We start from the raw sequence: 20,086 nt of genomic DNA, 5'->3' as shown, positions 1-20,086 counted from the left end.
CAATTCCTCCCATTTTATGGTTCAAGAAATTGAGGTTAGTAGGCATAAAAGGCCTCTTACGGTTCTACAAGGTCCTATGTATAATAGCGGCATTTGAACATGGGGCTATCTCAGCTGAGACTCCCTTACCACCAGATAGAATAGACAGAGAAAGCTTTGGAAGGAGGCTCGTGCTGGACCTCGAAGGATGGATAGAATTTACCAGATGAGAGAAGTGGGGAGCACATACAGATAGTGGGGGGCAGGGAAAGGGGTGGGCGCAGCCTGGGCAAAGATGTGACCTTGGGAAGCATGAAGTGTGGGAATGGGCAGTGTCCCCCAGGTTTGCTAGAGTAAGGAAGGAGCGACAGAGAAAGCCGGAACATGGGTTGGAGGCGGAGCATAATGAGCTTGAATTCCGAGTTTGGACTTTCTTTCCTAACCCATTTCATAGCCCATTGACAGTATTTGTGGGAAGGGGAGTGACATGGTGAAAAGAGCACTGTAGTGATTTAAGTCAGGTGGGATACGGAATGGGCTGGAGAAACAGAGGGGATGCTATCATGAAAGCTAATGCTTGAGGTCCCGACATATGGCGCTAAGTGCTTCATGTGCATGATGCCATTCATCCTCACAATAGCCCTGAGAAGTGAGCACTGTTAATATCATCCTCATTTTCCGGATGGGCAAACTGAGGCTCTGAGAGCTTAAGTACCGACCAGGCTCCCACATGGAGTAATGGTGTTGCCAGGATGTGAACCAGGTGGGCCCAGTTCCACCTGTGTTGCCTCTGTTCGCTACAGTGCCTGCCAGTGCCTCGGGAGATGGACTTGGGACAGTGTTAATGGGTCAGAGGGGACGGTCCAGGTGATGAGGACTGAGCTAGTTCAGTAGTGATGGAAAAGGAGAGATGGGGGCAGCAATGCGACACATCGTTGTACGTCAACCCGATTGCAGGGCGGGGCCTGTAGTTTCATAGTTTCTCTTCCTGTGGAAGCTGGTGTTCAGTGGTGAGGGCATTACCAAGACCATGGTGCCGCATGGAAAACCTTACCACGTAGCCTAGACTTCTTGAGTTCTTCCTGAGGAAATGTTTTAATTTAATAAAATAAGTGCTGAGGTCGGTGTGCTTGGTGTGGGTTACTTTTGAGATGGGTTCAGCAAATTTCCAGGTGTTCTCAAGCATCTCAAGTTTTAATTACTAGACTTTGAGACAAGGAGGTGCCTTCAGAGGTCTGTGGGTGATCAGATTTCCCTTTTCCCCATGAACTCTCCTCCCTTACCTGCTTTTCTTGATATGTTTCCAGTTATTTCCCTGTTTGGCTATTGTATGGGTTGATCCAAACAGAATTAATTTGTTTTCCTTTTGTTTCTTTTTTTTTTTTTAAGATAAAGGGGGTGCATGCATTTTGACTCTGCAAAGCTTTTGACACACAGTTAAATGAACCTATAGAGTGTGCTGAACGCCATGGTGACCACGTGGGGCAGTGCAGGCCAGCCCAGTGACCTCTCCACTCTGTCTGCTGCAGGTGATAAGAAGTACATCATGGGCCCCAAGCTTTCTACTCTCGACGCCACTGTCTTTGGACACTTGGCACAGGCAATGTGGACCTTACCTGGGACAAGACCTGAACGGCTGATCAAAGGCAAGCCCTACAAACCTCTTCAGGCTTTAGGAGTTGCTGTGGGGTGAAGGGTAGGGGTAACACAATGGAGAATTCTGGGTCAATACCTGTGAACTTGACTGTGCTTTATGGAGACACCAGGCTGTGGTGTCCAGGGCTGGAGTCAGTTTATTATGCTCAGGATGTGTAGGGGTTGAGGAAGACCGGGCTTCTCACCTGCCATCTTGCCGAGACTGTGTCCTCAACAAAGTTGACACAAATTGTACTGTGTATTACACCAGCTCCTTACATAGTGGACTTAATACTTGTTGATACGGGGCTTAAATTCCACCTAGTTCCCTTGTTTAGTTGGTCTTCCTTAATTTGCTTGGGACATTGGTGCCAAGTCTCGCCACTTTCTGATCTATCTAGTTCGGCAGCAAACATGGTGGGCTATGGGGCTGATGGACACATTGCCCATCTAGATGCTGTTTTTGAGTCTGAACTGGTGTTACATATTTCACATGTAGGTATAAGTACATATGTTTCTATATCATTTGAATTCAGAATGTTCTTTTCTCCTATTCCAGTGGGTATCTGTAGATTATACATTGAGAGTGGTAAAGCTGGTAAGTTCCAGATTGTGAAAAATGGGGGAAGTGTCAACAAATGTTTTGTAAGTCTGATACTATGTAAAATATTATTATTAGTAATAGTAATTGTTGTATATTTTGGCCAAAGAAACATAATCTTGTATCTTTGTAGTATGATCTTGGCTGTAAGACCTGCCAGAGTTACATTATGGACTGGGGGGTAGAAGTGGGGATGAATGGGACCAGACGTAAAGGATGAATGAACATATGTGTGGGGTTGGAGGGAGTGGTAAGCCAAGAATAAAATTCATGTTCGCAAGGGGGCAGGGAAAGTAAGCTCAACGTGGGTCGATGTCAAGGGACCAGATCTTGGTGTGTGTGTATGTTGGTGGACAGACTGGTGGGGTGGGATGTACATGGAAGCTGGGCCTCTGGGAGAGGCTTCTCCTGTGTTGGTAGATGGGAACTGTTTGGAGTCATCTCCAATTTTTTTTTAAAGATTTCGTCTATTTATTTGAGAGAGAGCAGAGTGAGAGAGAGAGAGAGCAGGAGTGGGGGGTGGGGTTTAGGGGCAGAGGGAGAGGGAGAAGCAGACTTCCCGCTGAGCAGGGAGCTTGATGTGGGGCTCGATCCCAGGATCCTGGGATCATGACTTGAGCTGAAGGCAAACACTTAACCAAATGAGCCACCCAGGTGCCCCGAGTCATCTTCAGTTTGAAGAAGTACCTAAGCAAGTGCCTGGGAGCTGGGGAAATAGGGATCAAAGTCCAATATTTGGGTTTGGGAAAGGGAGTGACAGAATTGACCAAGGTATTTGTGCCCCAACTGAGAAGGCTGGGGGTGTAGATGAAATCACCAGTGAATAGCATATAGAATGTTTTTAATGTTGATGGATTGATGGTCGGAACCAAGCAAGGCAGAATCATACAAGAAACTGAGACAGGTGAACACCACTCGTGTGGTGGCCACAGGTGGGTGGATAGGAAGGTTGGTGAAGGCTGTAGTTCTGTGTGTGCATATGTGTGTGTGTGTGTGTGTGTGTGTGATTCATGTGCATGCCCAGAAGTTCAGACCAGGCTAAGGACAGGAGGAATCATTCCCCAGATTTTCCTATTGGTGGGGATGGGGCTTCAGATACATTACCAAACCTCATTGGAATGGATCAGGCATTGACTGAAGGTCTTCCAGAACTTCAGCTGGGTGAAGCTAGGGATAGTATGGACTAATATTTAATTTCCTATGTGATCAGCATAGAGCTGTTCCTTGTCTTGCAATGTGTTGGAAGTTACCTAAATAGAACATGTTATCCTATTGGTGATATTTGTAGCATTTAAAATAGTTTCTCTTCATTTTAATCATCTAAAATATATTGGTTCCCTTTAGTTCATTTAGAGGTATGTTTTATATCTACACTCTATTCCTGTTTCTTCCTACTCCCTCCCTCCACTTCCCTAGCACACCACTCTTACACACCCATGAGCACACACACTGCCACATCTCCTCACCTACTTCTATACACATATACCCCAAACACACCCACTTGTACACATGCATGCAAGCACACTAACACACACGGCTGACGTCATCTGTTATGAGTCAGAAGCATTTAGGTACCCATTATGAGTAGAACTATCAAATTCTATAGAATCCCTTCTTATAGGAATGAAGAATCTTTTGTTAAATTATTTATGACTTGGCCCTTTTCACTTTTACTTCCTGGAAGGACTCGAGACATTTAGTGTTCTTTTTAAAGAAATGGGTCAGCCTTTTTGGAGGATCAATTTTGAGTCCCACCCACACATTTGGGGGAATCCGACACCATCATCTGCGAGGGACTTTGGCACATAGTTAGTTGCATGTACTTTGGTTCTCAAACAAGTTAGCAGCTTCCAGCTCTCCTTGGGGACTGGTGTAGCATGAATCATTAAAGTCCACAGAGGGTCTCTAAATCTCATTTTGGTCATTGGTTGTATGCCCTTCCAAAGCTTCTGATTGTAACTGCTAATAGGCAACATACTACTCTGGTTTCTGCTTCTTTCTCCACCTTTGCTCTTTCTATGGTGGAGACTTGCCCAAGAGGTAACAAGAGGAGGGAGAAGCAGAAACAACTAAGCACCTGTATGCTTTGGAACTGGCTCAAATCCAGGAGCGTGAATGCTTGGATCAGGCAGTTTTCTGCCTTAGCTTTGGAACAGCCAGAGCACTGTTGGCCTGGCCGCATGTGTAAGTGTGTGAGTGTGTATGTATAATATTAGCTTCTGGTTCTAGATATTAGTTACAATATCTAGCCACATAGTGTACCGGAGCCATCTAAAACAGTGAGAAATTTTCCTTAATTTAGGTAAGGTGACAGACGTTGAATATTCAGCAATTCTTAAAATATACTAAGTATGTGTTTGTGTATTATAGATGTAAATATATGAAATATTATTTCCTTGCTGGAGAAAATTTAGAAAAGATAGAAAATTAAAAAATATAACTTGTGCCCCTTGTCACCCACAGAGAGCTACTGTTAATATTGTGGTTTGTGTCCTCCTCTTTCATCAAGTACATGTATGTGTATATTTTCAAAAATTGGGATCACGATGTTGATACAGTTATAAACCTATAGTTTTAATTAACTTTGTGTCCTGGCCGTTTCCCTTGTCATTAAATATGCCTTAAAACAACATATTTAGTAGTTGGATAATATCTTATCCTATGGCTACATTGTAATTGATGTGATTAATCTTCTTTTTCTGGACTTGTGGCTTGTTTCACATAATTTTTTAACTAATATTCTCTGGTGAATATTGTATAAAAATATATTCTTGCTTATTATCTCTAGTTATCTCCTTAAGCCAAATTTCTAGTTGGGGAATTTCTATCTCAAAAGGTCTAAGCTCTTGGTCTGTATGGCTAAATTGCTTTCTAGAAAGACTTCTAGCAGGGCGTCTTCTCATGAGCAGTGTCTGAAAGCACCTCAAATTTTATTCCTCCCTTAGGATCGAATATTTATTTTGAAATTTTTGCCATTTTTCCAGTAAAAAAATCTCAGTGTTACTATCAGCAAGGTCGTCGAGTGACATTTGACATTTTGTTCGGAGAGTCCTTCTCAGAGAATTGCGCGTGGATCCGGGCGCTCTTTGGGACAGGCACGGAGAATGGCAGAGCCCAGAAAACCGGACCAGAAGCGGCCGACGGGCAGTTGTGCCCTGCGTCCGCCCGCCACGTGGCGCCACCTCAGAGCCGCACAACCTGATGCTCTTTTTCGGAATCTGTGACAACCACACCTTCTGTGTGCTTCTGGAAAACTTTATTCAGGAGCCCTTTTACCAACAGTTATTTATTGCTCTTGGATGTCTTTTCTTGCTTATTATCTGATTGATTGATAACTTTTTCCACCTTTCAATCAAGTGCTGGATTTCCTTGAGAAACAGTTGAGTCTGTCCCCACCCCTGCACTTACTGTTCTCCATCTGGAATGTTCAGGAAGAGGTGGCTGTGGGGCATTCGGGGCTCGGGGAGGGGCTGGCTCAGGTGACTTTTGTGGGTATTTGTATTTTGCGATCTCTGAGTCAGTACCCTTTAGCTTCAGGAGATGAGGGGAAGGTGGTGTCCTCATCACACCATTCAAGTTTGTTTCAAACTTTTCTGGAAGAGCACATGCTCCATGCCCTCCCTGCCTGTGACAGAATGCTAAAGAGAGCGAGCACGGGCATGGCCAGCACCTCACACAGGTCTGCAGCAGGGAGGTGCCGAGTAAATGCCTGCAGATCAGATGAGTTCGTGTGGGTGCCGGCCCCATGTATTCCAAAAACTTGCCGGTTAATGACCGAGGGCTGGGCAGGGGGAGCTGGGACATGCTGGCAGGCTCCCCCCTCGCTTCTCCCTCCCTCTCATTCCTGCTGTGCACAGTTGGCAGCTGGGAGAAATTGAGCCCTGGGTTCTGGGCCTGGTTGACAATGTTTTCAGTGTCAAATTGTACACAATATTTTTGAATATTAGAGAAATTGCAGTGATACAGGAAAATAAAATGAGTCACTTTTTTTTCAAAGAGCGGCAGGGGATAGTTCCATTTGAAGAAACTCTGAGAAAAGCTCTTTATTCTTTTTGGGAGTGACCTCTGGGTCGAGGACCATTTGGCTTTCTGATAAATAGCCTCTCAAGCTGTCTGAGCATATCACTTATCACTCATTAGTATTTCACTAATGTACTTTATTGGAACTTTAAATTTAAAAATACATGATTGTCAAAATAGGTTGAATTATACAGGAATATTTTAAAAGATTTATGACTTCCCCCTCATCCATGTCCAATATCCACCCCCATGGAATAACCAATATTAAGAATTTGGAATGAATCTTTCTGTGCCTTTCTTTTTCATGTGCAAATTTACATACACGTATATAGTAGTTTTGGTTTGTTTTTACTATTTTTAAACTAAACAGTGGAATTGCATTATACACATTACTTTATAACTCCCTTTTTTCACTTACTAGAATATCATGCCTTTTAACAGCTGCAAAATATATAGAATTGATACACCATAATTTCTTCAGTCAACCCCTACTGATGGACATTCAGGCCATTTTCATCTTTCTTTTCTTCTTTATTTTTTACTGACACAATGCTCTTGACATCCAAATACATATATCTTTACATACTGGTGCTTTTATTTTAGTAGAATAGAGAAATAAAAGTGGAGTTTTGAACCAACAGTTAGAGAATTTCAACAGATGACATTGGATTACTTTCCAAAAAAGGTTATAGCAATTTATAATTCCACCAGACATGTAGTTACAATGCCTGACCCTCCACATTGGATGTTATCAGATTTTAATTTTTACCAGTTTGATGTATGAAGTTGTAATCTGATTATTGAGTACACTTTGAAAAAAATGCAGTTTTTCTATTATTTCACAAGGTTCACACCTTCAACATAGACATTTATGTTAACACAGGCATATCTCTGTCTCTCTCTCTCTCTCTCTCTCTCTCTCTCACACACACACACACACACACACAGAGCCTGTTTCTAGTGCCAACTTTTTTCTATTCTTTTGGCTGGTAGCACGGTGAGTGGGTCAGGGACAGAAGGGATTGGCAAAGCCAGACAGGGTAGAACTCAACCAGAAAATTTCGTTCTTTATTCCACTGTTTTTATCAGTGGCAGGATATGAGGATGGGTATGTGGGCTCCCAGTTTTTGCTTATGAAAAGCAATCCCTTTCTGGACTGCATAATAGAATGATCACTTCTTCTTGACAACTCATTATCTTTGAGGGGCAGCACCTATCTCCTCATAATTCTTGAGATCCTGAAAAGAATTACAGAACAATCTTCTGTGACAGGGAGTATGCAGCTATTAATTCCCAAGCCAGGCTGTCGGCTCATCAGTAGAGAGAGAGAGAGAGATTAGATTTGTGGTGAAGGGCATGGAGTCTGGAGACTGGGTGTTTGAATCCTGGCTCTGCCACTTTCTAGGTATGTGACCTTAGGCAAGTTAATTAACCTCTCGGTTGCTTCAGTGTTCCCATGACAGATGGGGATAATAATAGTTCCTGCCTCATAGGATTGTTGCAAGGACTAATTCAACAGATGAATAAAGCACTTCAAACAGTGCCTGGTACGCAGTAAGGACTATATGCATGTTTGCTGTTATTATTAATTTTTATTGCACGCTGAAGGGGTATTCATGTCACACAGGACGAAGGCAGGGCAGCTCTCCTGGAAGAAAAGCGAGAAAACTGGCAGTGGAAAAAACAGCCACAGAAGAAGTGGCTAGAACCATATATGGTATAGATCCTGTGGATACTGTGAATAGATTATGACTTTCTAGCTGCTTGCTAACCAGCTCATAGCGAATGGTCTTGATTGAGGCAAACGCAGCTGCCCCAGACCCTGCTGTGAAGTGACCATAATCCCCCCCACCTCCCCGGCCAAACTTTGCAGTTGCCTCCACAGCTTTGTCCAAGTCTGGGTTACCTGGGACTGGCAGCAATACCTGGTGAGGGGTTTCCTGACTGCTTCCCTGTGGGAGAATCTAAGCGAAGGCTTTGTCTGCATCATTTCAAGGAGCACGGGTGTTGGCTCCTCGGCTTCTGGCTCCTGGGCATGTGTACGTACAATCCTTGAGTATGGGGCAACCAGAATGGACTCTTGCATAGGGTGAGTGGAACTGTTACGATCTGAGGCAACTGAAAATGGTGACCTGGAACCAATATTAATCCACCGGTTTTTAGGGTCCATGGAGTAGAGGGATTTGCTTCATTTTATAGGGAACAGCTTTATTGAAGCAGAGCAGCAATCAAGTTTTGAAAAATTTTCATGGGAAAATGTATATAATAATGTTATGCAAAGTAACAGGAAGTAGTAATAATGACAATAAATAAATAGAAAATATGCTGAAATAAATTACACCAAAATTTTAATTGTGATGACCTTGGATTGATGAGATTTATAGGTGCCTTTTGTTTTCTTCCTTATCTAAATGGTATACATTTTTATATACAGACTTCTAATTTTCCAAAATGAGAATGTATTCTTTTTTTTTTTTTTAAAGATTTTATTTATTTATTCATGAGAGACAGAGCGAGAGAGAGAGAGAGGCAGAGGGAGAAGCAGGCTCCCAAGGAGCAGGGAGCCCGATGCGGGACTCGATCCCAGCACCCTGGGATCATGACCTGAGCCGAAGGCAGATGCTTAACCATCTGAGCCACCCAGGCACCCTGTATTATATTCTTTGATAGAAAATAAAATAAAGACTATAATCAATAGACGCATTAATATAGAAATACCCTAAATGGCCATAAAGGGGGTGTGGTAAAAACAAAATGAAACTATGGTACATCTGAATAATGAACTACTGTGCAGTTATCAAGGTGGAAGTGTGAAATTGAAAGTTTTTTATTAAGGTTGTTAAGTGGGAAAAAGTAGAGTGAAGAAACAGAATATATAGTAAATGCTAAATAGCAAGTATAAATATATGTAAGTGTGTATATAAGTATATACATTTCTGGAAGAACATAAAAATGTTATTACAGTGGGTGTGATTATTGGTAATTCTTTTACTTTTTGCGTATCCATCACTTTCTAATTTCCTGCAATAAAACATGGATCACCTATATAATAAGTAGATGTTTGTATGACTTCTAAAAAAACAAACATCCAAAGAATATTCTTAGGGCAATGAAATCCTGTAAGGGATAGTGACAAATTATGTATTTGTAAGCAATGTTGCCATCTGGTGGATCAAAGGCAAAAACTCACTCTCTTCATTTTTCATCGGGAATTAGGAAATGAATGTCAAATTCTGTGTCATGTTTCAGACAAATGCTTGGACAATTTTAGCAACTTAACAAAAGTGTTCCTTTGATTCGCATGAAAAAGAAGTAGCCCAGTGAGTGGGAATGTAATTATGGGTGTAGCTGTTCAGTTTTATTTTAAAAAATTAAAAAAAAATACCTGTTTTACTAAATGTGCCTGTGGGCACACTCATCCATAGACAGTTCTGAGTTACCCATTTTACTTAGGATTATTTAGGGAAAAATTTACATCTTAACATAACTTTTTCCAACTACTTGGCCTAGTACCCAGTTCTTAATAACACTACAAATGTTTGTGAAATGAATGATTACTTCTGGCTGACTTAACCCAACTAACCGTTGGTGTATTTTCATGGGCTATAAATTCATTTAAATATGAACCGTCGAAGCACCAGTTCTCTTGATAAGCAAACATAAAATTATAATGCTTTACAGAGCCAAATGATGGTAGTTTAGCTGCCATTTTGGATAAACTACCCACCTCCCCTCATTACCATAAGATTCTCTCCCGAATCTCACTCAGCCCACTCAGAAATTTAACTTTTCCCACTCACCATTCTTCTTATGTGCATGAAAACCTAAATATCTGATGGTCCCTCTGTGGAAAAACATTGTAAACGTCTCCCCGACCGTATTCTTCCCAATTCCCTGGGCCAAGTGGCTAGCTGAGAGACTGCTGCCTTTGAGAATTAACCCTGGCTTTCCTTACCCCCCGCCCCCCCACAGGTGAGCTGATCAACCTTGCCATGTACTGTGAGAGGATAAGGAGGAAATTCTGGCCCGAGTGGCATCACGATGATGACAACACCATCTATGAATCTGAGGAGAGCAGCGAAGGAAGCAAAACCCACACACCCCTGCTGGATTTCAGCTTTTACTCAAGGACAGAGACCTTTGAAGATGAGGGAGCAGAGAACAGTTTTTCCAGAACCCCAGATACAGATTTCACTGGACACTCGCTCTTTGATTCTGACGTGGACATGGATGACTACACAGACCACGAACAGTGCAAGTGATGTTCAGCCTCGCTGACCCTCTTCTGCCACACCCTGGGGTTGGTCCAATTTCCCAGGTAGAAATCCATCTCAGCTGGGAGGAAATCTTCGTGCTTGGCACACTTCTCACAAGCTAACTGGACTCTAGCAGCCTTATTTCCTTTTGTACAAACAAAACACAGAACCATTCAGATGGCTCCATTTAAAACAAACAGGCAAAAAAAAAAAAAATGTCAGCATGGTTCCTGAAATCCATTTTTGTTTTCATTAGAAAACTAACATTGTGTGGTAGAGCCCATGCAAGAACAGGTTGTCTGTGGATCGTGTTTATGTAGATCCTCTTCAACCCGAGGGCTTAGTTGTGAGACGGATTCTCAAGCATCCTTCATCCACGTGGGTTCGAAGTAATGAGCGAAGTCATCAGGAGAAATGTAGGAGACAAATGTTCTATGGTGACTGCTTGTATTTTATGTGTGTATATTGTATGTTGAGATAATTCAAATAAAATCCATAGATATTCAGTGAACACCTACTATGTGCAAAGCACTGTGCTAGGTGCTAATCAGTATAAGTTTTCTTCTCAGTCCTGCCAGTGACTAGCTGTGTGATTTTGGGCAAGTCCCTTAATTCTTGTGTGCCTCATTTCCCCCACCTGTAAGGTGGGGCTAACAATACTCTCCACCTACCTACCTCACAGGGGTGTTGTGAGGATTCATGTGGTAACATTCGGCGCTTTAAACCTCTTGGAAGAGCTATGACATAAACACAACATTTTAGTCTTGATTGTGCTTCCGATGTATGAAGAAGATTCGAGGGCAAAGGAATTCCATATCCAGCCAACAACAGCCACAGTCACTTGCAAAAGCCCAGCAGACGAAACACATGCAAAGGCACAGCTAAGACTCTGTCCTCGTTCTTCCCTGTGATCTTGCTTGAATTGAAATCTTTTGTTGAAAGAACCTTGAACATATTTTTACAGATCATCAACAGTTCCAAACAGTCTTCAATGCTGTGTATCTGCAGAAGTCTTTCTTTCGTTGCCTGAACGCACACTGGAATGTTGTCCTTTGTTGACTCCCGAGGGTTAAGTTGCCTCTGTGTGGTTTATCTGAAGGGAGTAAAGCTCAGAAATATGATGGGTTTCATAGAGGTGAAGGGGAAAGGATTTGACTGCTTTTTCTAAGCAGATGCTTGCCAGCTTGTAATGTCTTTTTGAAAACAAACCTTGCAAGATGTATTGAAAAGATGAAGTATGAAGAGGATCATGTTACTGGTATCAAAGCACTTTGTGCAGTGTAGACTCTATGCAGTTTTACTAATGCAACTTTTCTGGCGTTCTCAGGCATTGTCCCGTAAAAGGAAGGCAATGCTGAGGACAAATCTTAATGTTTCTTAAGGATCTCCCATAGCCTCCCTGGGCTCCCTCTCCTTCCCCGTAGAGCACATGGACCCTTGCGGTTACTGTATTTACTAAGGCACTCTGTCTCTGAAGACATCATTTTTGTTGACTTAGAACATTTTCCAGTGAAATATGGGATGAAGATGCTGGGGTGAGGGCCATGCATTTGGGCTAGGAGAGTCAGTGTTAAGATTTACAACTGCAAGCAGAACTGCTGTACTCCTGATCACCACAGACTCGCTGGGTAATGGCTATTCATTGTGGGGCTTGAGAGGCACTGCTTTAAAGACCGCAACGTGTGCTGAGAAGTTCATGTACTATGCTTGAAAAAGACTCTCTTTGCATATGGCCTTTGCAAAAACAATCCTAAAATGCTGTGGATTCAACAAAGAGGTAAAGGGGGAGAGTTGCTGAGGCTATTTACCATTGAAGCAACCATGTAGGACATATGTAACTGGGAGGAAATGCGGAGTTGCCCTGAGTTAGAAATTCTTACTGCACAGGAAACCCAGTTGTTAGTAGCTTATTAAAACCATTCATCTTTGAGAGGACTGTTTGGTGCCTCATGAAAATGTGGTGGAGAAGATAGGAATGGATGAGCGTGTTTTATCTCCAGGGTCACTTGGGAGGACTGTTCACCTCTTTTGTTTCTAACAAACAAGCATGTTCCAAGGTCAGCTGGTGGTAGTTCTGTGTGACTAGGGAAACTTTGGGCTTGAAAATTTCAATACAATAAACGGATGGGCTGTAGACCTAGCCGCACAAAGACCGAGTTGCCCTGTCCCTACCCTTAGCTGGAAAGAGTTGTGTTTGAAATTTTGCCTACAATTTATTCTTACTATATAGCACCAGGTGTGTTGTATCTTTACTTCAGGAATGATTAAGTTATGACTGTGTAGAGCCCCATATTTTTTATCGTGCATTGCTTGGAGGACGAGTACATGGAGAGCCAGTGTTCATTATAAAGTAAGTGATTCTATCCAGGTACCTCTCACAGGGCTTGAATGGACATTACCACTTGGAGTCTTGGGTACTAGCCTGACAGCTCATGACTGGGTAGCCAACATTTTGTAGGTGTAACTTGATTTGGAACCCTGGAATAATATCCCCAGGTTTTACCTTTCCAACGTGGGTTATGGAAACAAAATGACCAAGACAGAATTGGTATGGTGTGGATGACCTGGGTAGTCTTTATTGGGTGGGCTTTAATTTTATCTTTTTAAATTTTAATTTTATCTTTCATTCTTAAGCTCTCCAGATTTGAAGTATTCTCCAGTATGCTGAACAGGTGCTACTTATAAGAAAAAATAACAAGAAATTAGGGGACATTTTGGTTATCTGGCTTACTTGTTCAAGTTGTGTTTCTTTTTTACTGGAAAGTAACTTAAGGAAAGTGTGATCTTTAATGTTAACAGATGTTTTTGGTTGGGCAGAAGACCCGCTAGCCACCTGTTCTTTTTTTTACCTGTCATTGTAAAAATAAATTCTGCCCCTCCATCCCTCTCCCTTTGCCCCTCATCCCCACTCATCAGAATTGAGGAACAGCCACGGTATGATTTAATCTGCATATGGCAGAGTAGATATAAGGGCAGTATAAGTTTATAGCATTTTGTTGTTGTAACATAATGAATTGTGAACAGTGATGCTCCCGCGGCCATGAGCTACCCAGGTGACTGATCATAGACTTAGAACAACTTGGACTCGAATCACAACTACAGTCTGGCTCTCCAGTGAGCCCTGCCTGTGTGTACTGTGGTATTTGGTATTAGGATATGTTTTCCTGAAATAGAGTTCAAGGAAAGGAAGAGCTAGGGATTTTAGCTTCCTGGGTCTTGCCTAGATTATCTGAGAGAAAGTGTAGAATCATAGCAATGTATAGCTGGGCCATGGGTTAGTTGTAGAAAGCTCCTTACAAGAGAGCCTCTGAGGTTGTTACTGGCTCCGTGTCATATGCACATTCATTTGCAGGGCAGGACCCGGACTGAAGTCTTTCACCTTGCCTTAGATGGTTCTTGCTATTACACCACTTTGACTTGGTTTCCTTTTCCACGTCCCCTGAGAAATCACTCCGCACTCATGGAACCAGCATGTCCCCAGCCTCTCTCGAAGAGTGCTTGGAGTCTTCCACTCTTGTCCTCCATGTCTGTTCAGCCGGGTCCAGATCAGTTCAAGAGATCTTTCGTTAGGATTTACTCTGTGCAAGGCACTGCTAGGCTCTATGAATGATACCAAGTCACCAAGACTCCTTATTCTTTGTTACTTATCTTTTAAGAATCCATTCCCATATGCTCACTCATTGCATATTTACTGAGCACCTACCCTGTGCCTGGCCCTGGGACCCACACTGGATATAGAGTGGTGAACAGAACAGACATGGCACCCTAATTTTAGGGCATCCTCTTTTGCTTAGACTACTGTGATAGCCTCTTTTAAATGCTTAGTCATTTCCCTGATCTATTCCACCCATCACCATTAATTTTTTTAAAAAGCTCTGGCCCTGAGGGCATGCCATATTGCCTCAGGGTGAGGGCCACTCCCTGGGGCCTGGTATTCTCACCTCTTCCTTCATCTCATTTCCTGGGGTGTCTGCCAGGGCTCCTCCATGTGAGCCATCCAGTGCATCCAGGTTGGTCTGCTTGCCGTTGCCTAAACATGCCTCATGTCCCCACTCCGCCTCTGCTTATGCTAGCCTCTCTCCTGAAATGCCTGCCCTTCCCGTCCACTGGCCCAACGCATGCCCACCTCTCAAGGCCCAGCTTCATGAGTTCTGCAAGAAGACTTCCCAGCTCATTATAGTCTCCCCTTCCTCTGGAAACACAGCACTCATCATTTCCTTCCCTGATGGCTGCACGGGAAAGGTATGCCCAAAAGCAGGACACACACTAAAAGGTAGTGGTTTTAAATTGATGTCAGAGATGCCACTGATAATCCTATGAAAATCCTCTACCTTATTACCAGAAAAATACATATATGCAAATATACAAAATGTTACATATAAGTTCAGATTTAGAGACCTGAAATCATCCCTGGATTCCTTAGGGGGCTCACGGACCCCAGTTGAAGAAGCCTTCTGTATAAAGAGTCTTTAAAAGTGACCGTTGTTAGTGTTCATTCTTTCTTGCCTTTGACCTGTTCAGAGAGGAGAAAAATTGGTATGGGACATGTGTGCAAAAGCAATCTCTTATTATCCGTGTTGAGTGACAGGGAAGGAAGGAAGAAGAGCTGTCTTACATTAATTGAGAAAATAGCTTTGTTTTGACAGATTTGGCATTTTGAAACTGACAGGGTTTTATTGTTATTGTTTTTGTCGGTTATCTTTAAACCATCCAAAAAGTTGGTTTATCAAAATCAATTCAGGGCCACGTGAGCTTCATATCCGCTCTTGAACCCACCCCTTCTGCATGGGTAGGCTGACCAGCTGGGGGCTTCAGGGAGGAGAGCAGAGGCTGGATTGTTCCTTATAGGAACAAGAGCTGCACAATCACATTTTCCTGTATTCATCCATTCATTTATTCATTTATTCATTCATAGGATAATTGTTGAGTGTACTTTCAATAAAAGGACGGTGCCTTTGTTGATAGGTAACTACTCAGGTTCTTCTCTGTCGTTGTCGTTGTCGTTGTCTTTTTTTTTTTTTTTTTTTTTTTACAGGGTGAAGTTATTTTTATTGCTCCTGACCACGATCCAAGATCCTTTGCTCTCCTTTACGTGCAGTGCTGTTTAAGTTGAACAAGAATCGATGAAAGTACATTTGATGACAAATACTTCTAAGTCTGAATGCTGAACTCTGGCAACCCATCTTTAATAGGTCCAGCCATCAATTATGTATGATTGTGGAGTGCTTGACCTTTATTCAGTTGCTTCCAGTGGACTGGGTGAAACTTGGCGAAGTTTGAAAGGATCCCCTTGGTGGGTGGGGCAGGAGGTCCCACTTGCCTGGAGCGCTCTTGCTAGTGCCAGGAGTAAATGCAAACACATCATGAATGTTTTCTTCATTTGAATTCCTTACCAGAAACCTGGGTTTTTAGTCCCTGACTTCAAAGAATATCTGAAAGATAGTTAAGGTTCCTTAACCTTCAGGATAAGATAACTGGAATGAGTAACATGTTGGCCTTTGTCTTTACAGATGGTTACAGAGGAAACTGAAAAATAGCTTAAAGGAAAGTGACTCAGCTCTCTTGGGGCTGACACTGTGACCCCCTCAAGCATTCTTGCTCTTGCCAAGGCAGGGGACTTGTCCCCAGAACAAGGCTCTCTGAAACTTCCGTTGCTGGCTAGATTATGACAAAGTGGGATGCTCAAATTTCAAGAAGATTATTGTCCTAAATTGTAAAACTTGTAGATAAATAGAGGGGCCCATTGCAATAATAAACTAACTTATGAATGTGGTCTAGCCAGCACCAACACTGTGATCATTTTTTTTTTTTTTAAAGATTTTATTTATTTATTTGACAGAGAGAGAGACAGCAAGAGAGGGAACACAAGCAGGGGGAGTGGGAGCGGGAGAAGCAGGCTTCCCGCGGAGCAGGGAGCCCGATGCGGGGCTCGATCCCAGGACCCTGGGATCATGACCTGAGCCGAAGGCAGACGCTTAACGACTGAGCCACCCAGGCGCCCCCACTGTGATCATTTTAATGGGAGAGACAAGTTACCTAGAATAAAAGATTGGTAGAGACTTTAGTGTTCTTACATAATTAAATAATGTCAGCAATGAACGTGATGGCCTTCTTGGATTTTTAAAAATTGTTGTTGTCTCTAATTGCAGCTTTAAATATTTTGAAACAATCCACCAATTGTAGAACAATATATATTTATGATAATGGCTAATTTTATAAAAAGTAGTATTACTAAGTATGACTAATTCACCTCCCCCCGTAGCAAGCATCTTTTTTTTTTACTTTATGGTCGGAATAGAGTAACTCATTTATCAATGATAGTTAAACCTTTTCCTTTCTTTAGTGTTTTTAAAAATTACCTATGGCTTTAAAAACAATAGGATTTAGCTCCTGAATTGCCATGTTAATTAGCTGTGTCTAAACAGATAGCAGAGAGAATACAATTGTTCAGTGGAGGGCTAGGAAAGAGAAATCCTTTGGATATTTACCCTCCTCTTAAAAAGCAAAACAAAACAGAACAGCAATCTGTGGACTTTTCCCTTTAACAGTTCAGAATTGGAAGTGTTGTGTCCTATTTGCTTCTGTCTCTCGATGAGAGATCCCATTTGGCTTATTCAAACACAAACCATGTCCAAATGATTGTATTTTTACTTTAAACAAATTGTATCTGACTTCTCTTGCAGCAATAAGATTAAAAACAGTGCTCAAATTTTTGAGACATCTCTGCTTCAGTAGGGGCGACATGTTTGTGTTCCTCCTGTCAAAATGATTACCTCAAGTAATGCATCTCACGGGATCATGCTTATCGTAAACATGTGTTTTCCCCAGAGATGTGCATCATGCAGAGCGTCTGACAACTCACACGGTGGTGATGGTCGGGAAGATGAGGGTCTGAATCCTTCATCGGGTGGTGTTAGGATTTCGTGGAGTGGGAGGTGACAGATGCGACGGCTTCAGGCAGCCATGTGGTATGGCTGTGCTAGAATGTGTCAGGCACATCAGAAGTTGTCTCAGTGGTGGCTTTAGTATCACAGTACAGCATCCAGGCTCATCAGTCAAAAACACATGCAATCTGTGGGGCAGGGTTGTTTGTGGATATACAAGACCAGTGCAGGAAGTGCTAAAGTTACGTTGATCTTTGTCTTCATTTATATGCTCAAGCTCCGGGACTGTCCTACCTGAAGCCAAGCCTGGGAAGTAGGGGAGCAGCTGAGAGCGGAGCACTGGCTGCCACCCCATTCCTTTGACTCTGGAGCTTCCTTCTAGTTTCTCAAAAGGGTTTGTGGCGTCTGGTTTCCGTTTTATAAATATAAAATGTACAAAGGAATGTATATTTGTTTTATAGATGTCTTTTAAAGGGAGACACCCCAAATGATCCGTATGGAGGTAGCGTCTCCAAACCTTTCTGCTCATTTACCCCCCGGTAAAACTTTCTGAGCTTGCCCTTTAGTATATTTATTTGTAAACACACACACACACAGACACACTGCACACACTGCTGCACTGATATGTACATTAAAAACCATGGCAAACAGAATTTTTCAAAGACTATTCTTCTGTACTCAGTAGAGTTTAGGGAACGGGGCAAGGTGTATTTAAGGGTAGCGCCTAGAAGGCTGCAATCGATGAAAGAATGTCTATGTAACATTTGTGGCAAAGTGGCTGTAAAATAGGCATGGGCGCATGATCGCAGGTCAAGGAATGTATGTATGTGTGTATTTACTTTTACTTAAAACGGGCATTTTTGGCTGGGGAAGAGAATAGTGAAGAAAGAGATGTCCCCTTTACACGAGCTATTTTTCATTCTGTTTTTTGGGACCACTTGATCTAGAATGTTTTGGAAATTTCTGAAAGATTTCACAGTCCATGGATTTAAGCAAAATAAGAAAACATAGGAGGGGGAGAAACAAATAATGCAAAGACGGGATGCATTGCTTGAGAATTTCAGTACCGATCTGAAAAGCATGTTCCGATAATTCCTGGTACCCACCATCTCACTGATTATATATCTCTCTTCTATTTCTTTATAACCCCATGTCTCCAAATGTGTGGAAGATGCACAGATTCATTTTCAGATATCTGAGGTAGGAAGGACCGATGTTGGTATCATTCAAACCCACATTTCAGCTGCTTGGGGGCTGATGGGTGGACACGGCCTGGAAGTATTTACCTACACCATCTGTTTTGCAAACACAACGAATAGCATCTTGCTGAACAAGGGCCTCAATGTGGAGGTGGCATTCCAGTGTTTATTTCTGGACCTATGAGTTACTTTAGCACAGTTATTGTTAGTAGTTTATAAAGCCATATTTAAACTTGTACACTTGATTGTAAGATAGATTTGAATTGTGCACTATGTTGATTACTGTATATAAATGTGGAAATTCTGTACATTTGGTCTCAATGCTGTATGTATTTGATGTGTAAATGATAACTAGCGGTTATGAAATAGCTTGCTGTGAATGTCTTTATTCCCATTTGCTTCTCTTTTGCAAATTTAAACTTTACACTCATGAGAAAAGTCTGAAATTTTTGCAGCTAACATACTGTTAAGTGGTGGTCTCTTAGATTCTTGGGAAGATCTTTTCCTTCTAAGGCTCTGGTATAGTTAAAACAGAGGTAATGAATTTTTTAGGCATATAACTTTTGGATCCAAAATTCAAATGAATGTGTTTTAAGGAGAAAAACAGGTCTTTGAATATGCTCTCCTACCCTCTCCTGCCTTTAGATCTTGCCCAGAGCTTTTGGGGAGTGATGTCCACTAGTAGAGAGAAGAAGAGGAGAGGGTGGGAGCAGGACACACGTTAAGACCTTCACCTTGGGCACTAGGCCTGATGAGAGAGCAATTTCCCCTTCCATTAATAGTGTCTAAATTAGTTTTTGTACCTCTTCAATGAAGTAATATGATTCCCACTTTGTAGATGAGGAAGGAGACTTAGGGAGGTAAATTAGGGTAAAGTGACTAAGATGTGCTCAAGTCATAGATTTGCAGTGAGGTTTTTAGAAATACAAATATTACTAAGTGTTCCACACAGACGTGCCTGGCAATGAACCGCAAAAGATAGCTGGGCCTCAGGGCATGTCGGGATTGAGAGAGACATTTAGGATGTTCGAAATCCTACCTAGAAGTTTGACCAACTATTATCCACATATTAACATCTTAGCATTTAGAGAATATTACAATAAGGTAACAGCCAAAATCCCAAACTTCCCAAACCATGGGAATGTCTATTAAATAGAAATTGAGAGAACACTGTAATCCCACATTCTAGAGATAATAGTCTGGTTTTTAGACTTCCTTTCTCTCTTGACTTATAAATCCCAACTAGTCAGCCCTGCTTACTAACGTAGACCCTTATTAACATAGGCCCATAACTGAAAATGCTTTGGGACAAATCTATATCCACTTCAACTTAAGTTAGCTCCAGACCTTCTAGAACTTGTGTGGAGGTCCTGGACTCAAGCCTGGTGTCTGTCCCCTTAGGGAAGCTTGCTCTCCTTGCTTTCAGAGGCATCAGAAGGAAGAGGGTTGCTCGCCTTCCCAACGCACTGTGCTCTCAGAAGTGTTAAGAGAAATGCCTTGCTGCCCGTTATA

General features: G+C 42.2%; 1 protein-coding gene across 9 annotated transcripts in view; it reads left to right on the top strand.

Annotated features, from left to right (window-relative positions):
• Positions 1-18,940, top strand: part of FAXC (failed axon connections homolog, metaxin like GST domain containing) — a 91,512-nt gene extending 72,572 nt beyond the window's left edge. For 5 of the 9 annotated variants that reach the window (XM_064597899.1, XM_064597897.1, XM_064597901.1 and 2 more), the window contains 2 exons: positions 1,509-1,625; positions 10,208-15,517. In XM_064597899.1, the coding sequence (XP_064453969.1) occupies positions 1,509-1,625; positions 10,208-10,497 (407 nt within the window). In that variant the 3' untranslated portion in view covers positions 10,498-15,517. The other 4 variants (XR_006789328.3, XR_010413706.1, XM_064597900.1 and 1 more) reach the window with 4 other exon arrangements.
• Positions 18,941-20,086: the final 1,146 nt, after the last annotated feature.

Source organism: Mirounga angustirostris, unplaced genomic scaffold (genome assembly GCF_029215605.1).
Source record: "Mirounga angustirostris isolate CCGP_5_RB_7025 unplaced genomic scaffold, mMirAng1.0.hap1 SCAF_8, whole genome shotgun sequence".
NCBI classification, from domain to species: domain Eukaryota; kingdom Metazoa; phylum Chordata; class Mammalia; order Carnivora; family Phocidae; genus Mirounga; species Mirounga angustirostris.
Note: the sequence above shows the minus strand (reverse complement) of the source record. Positions and strands in the feature narration are given on the sequence as shown.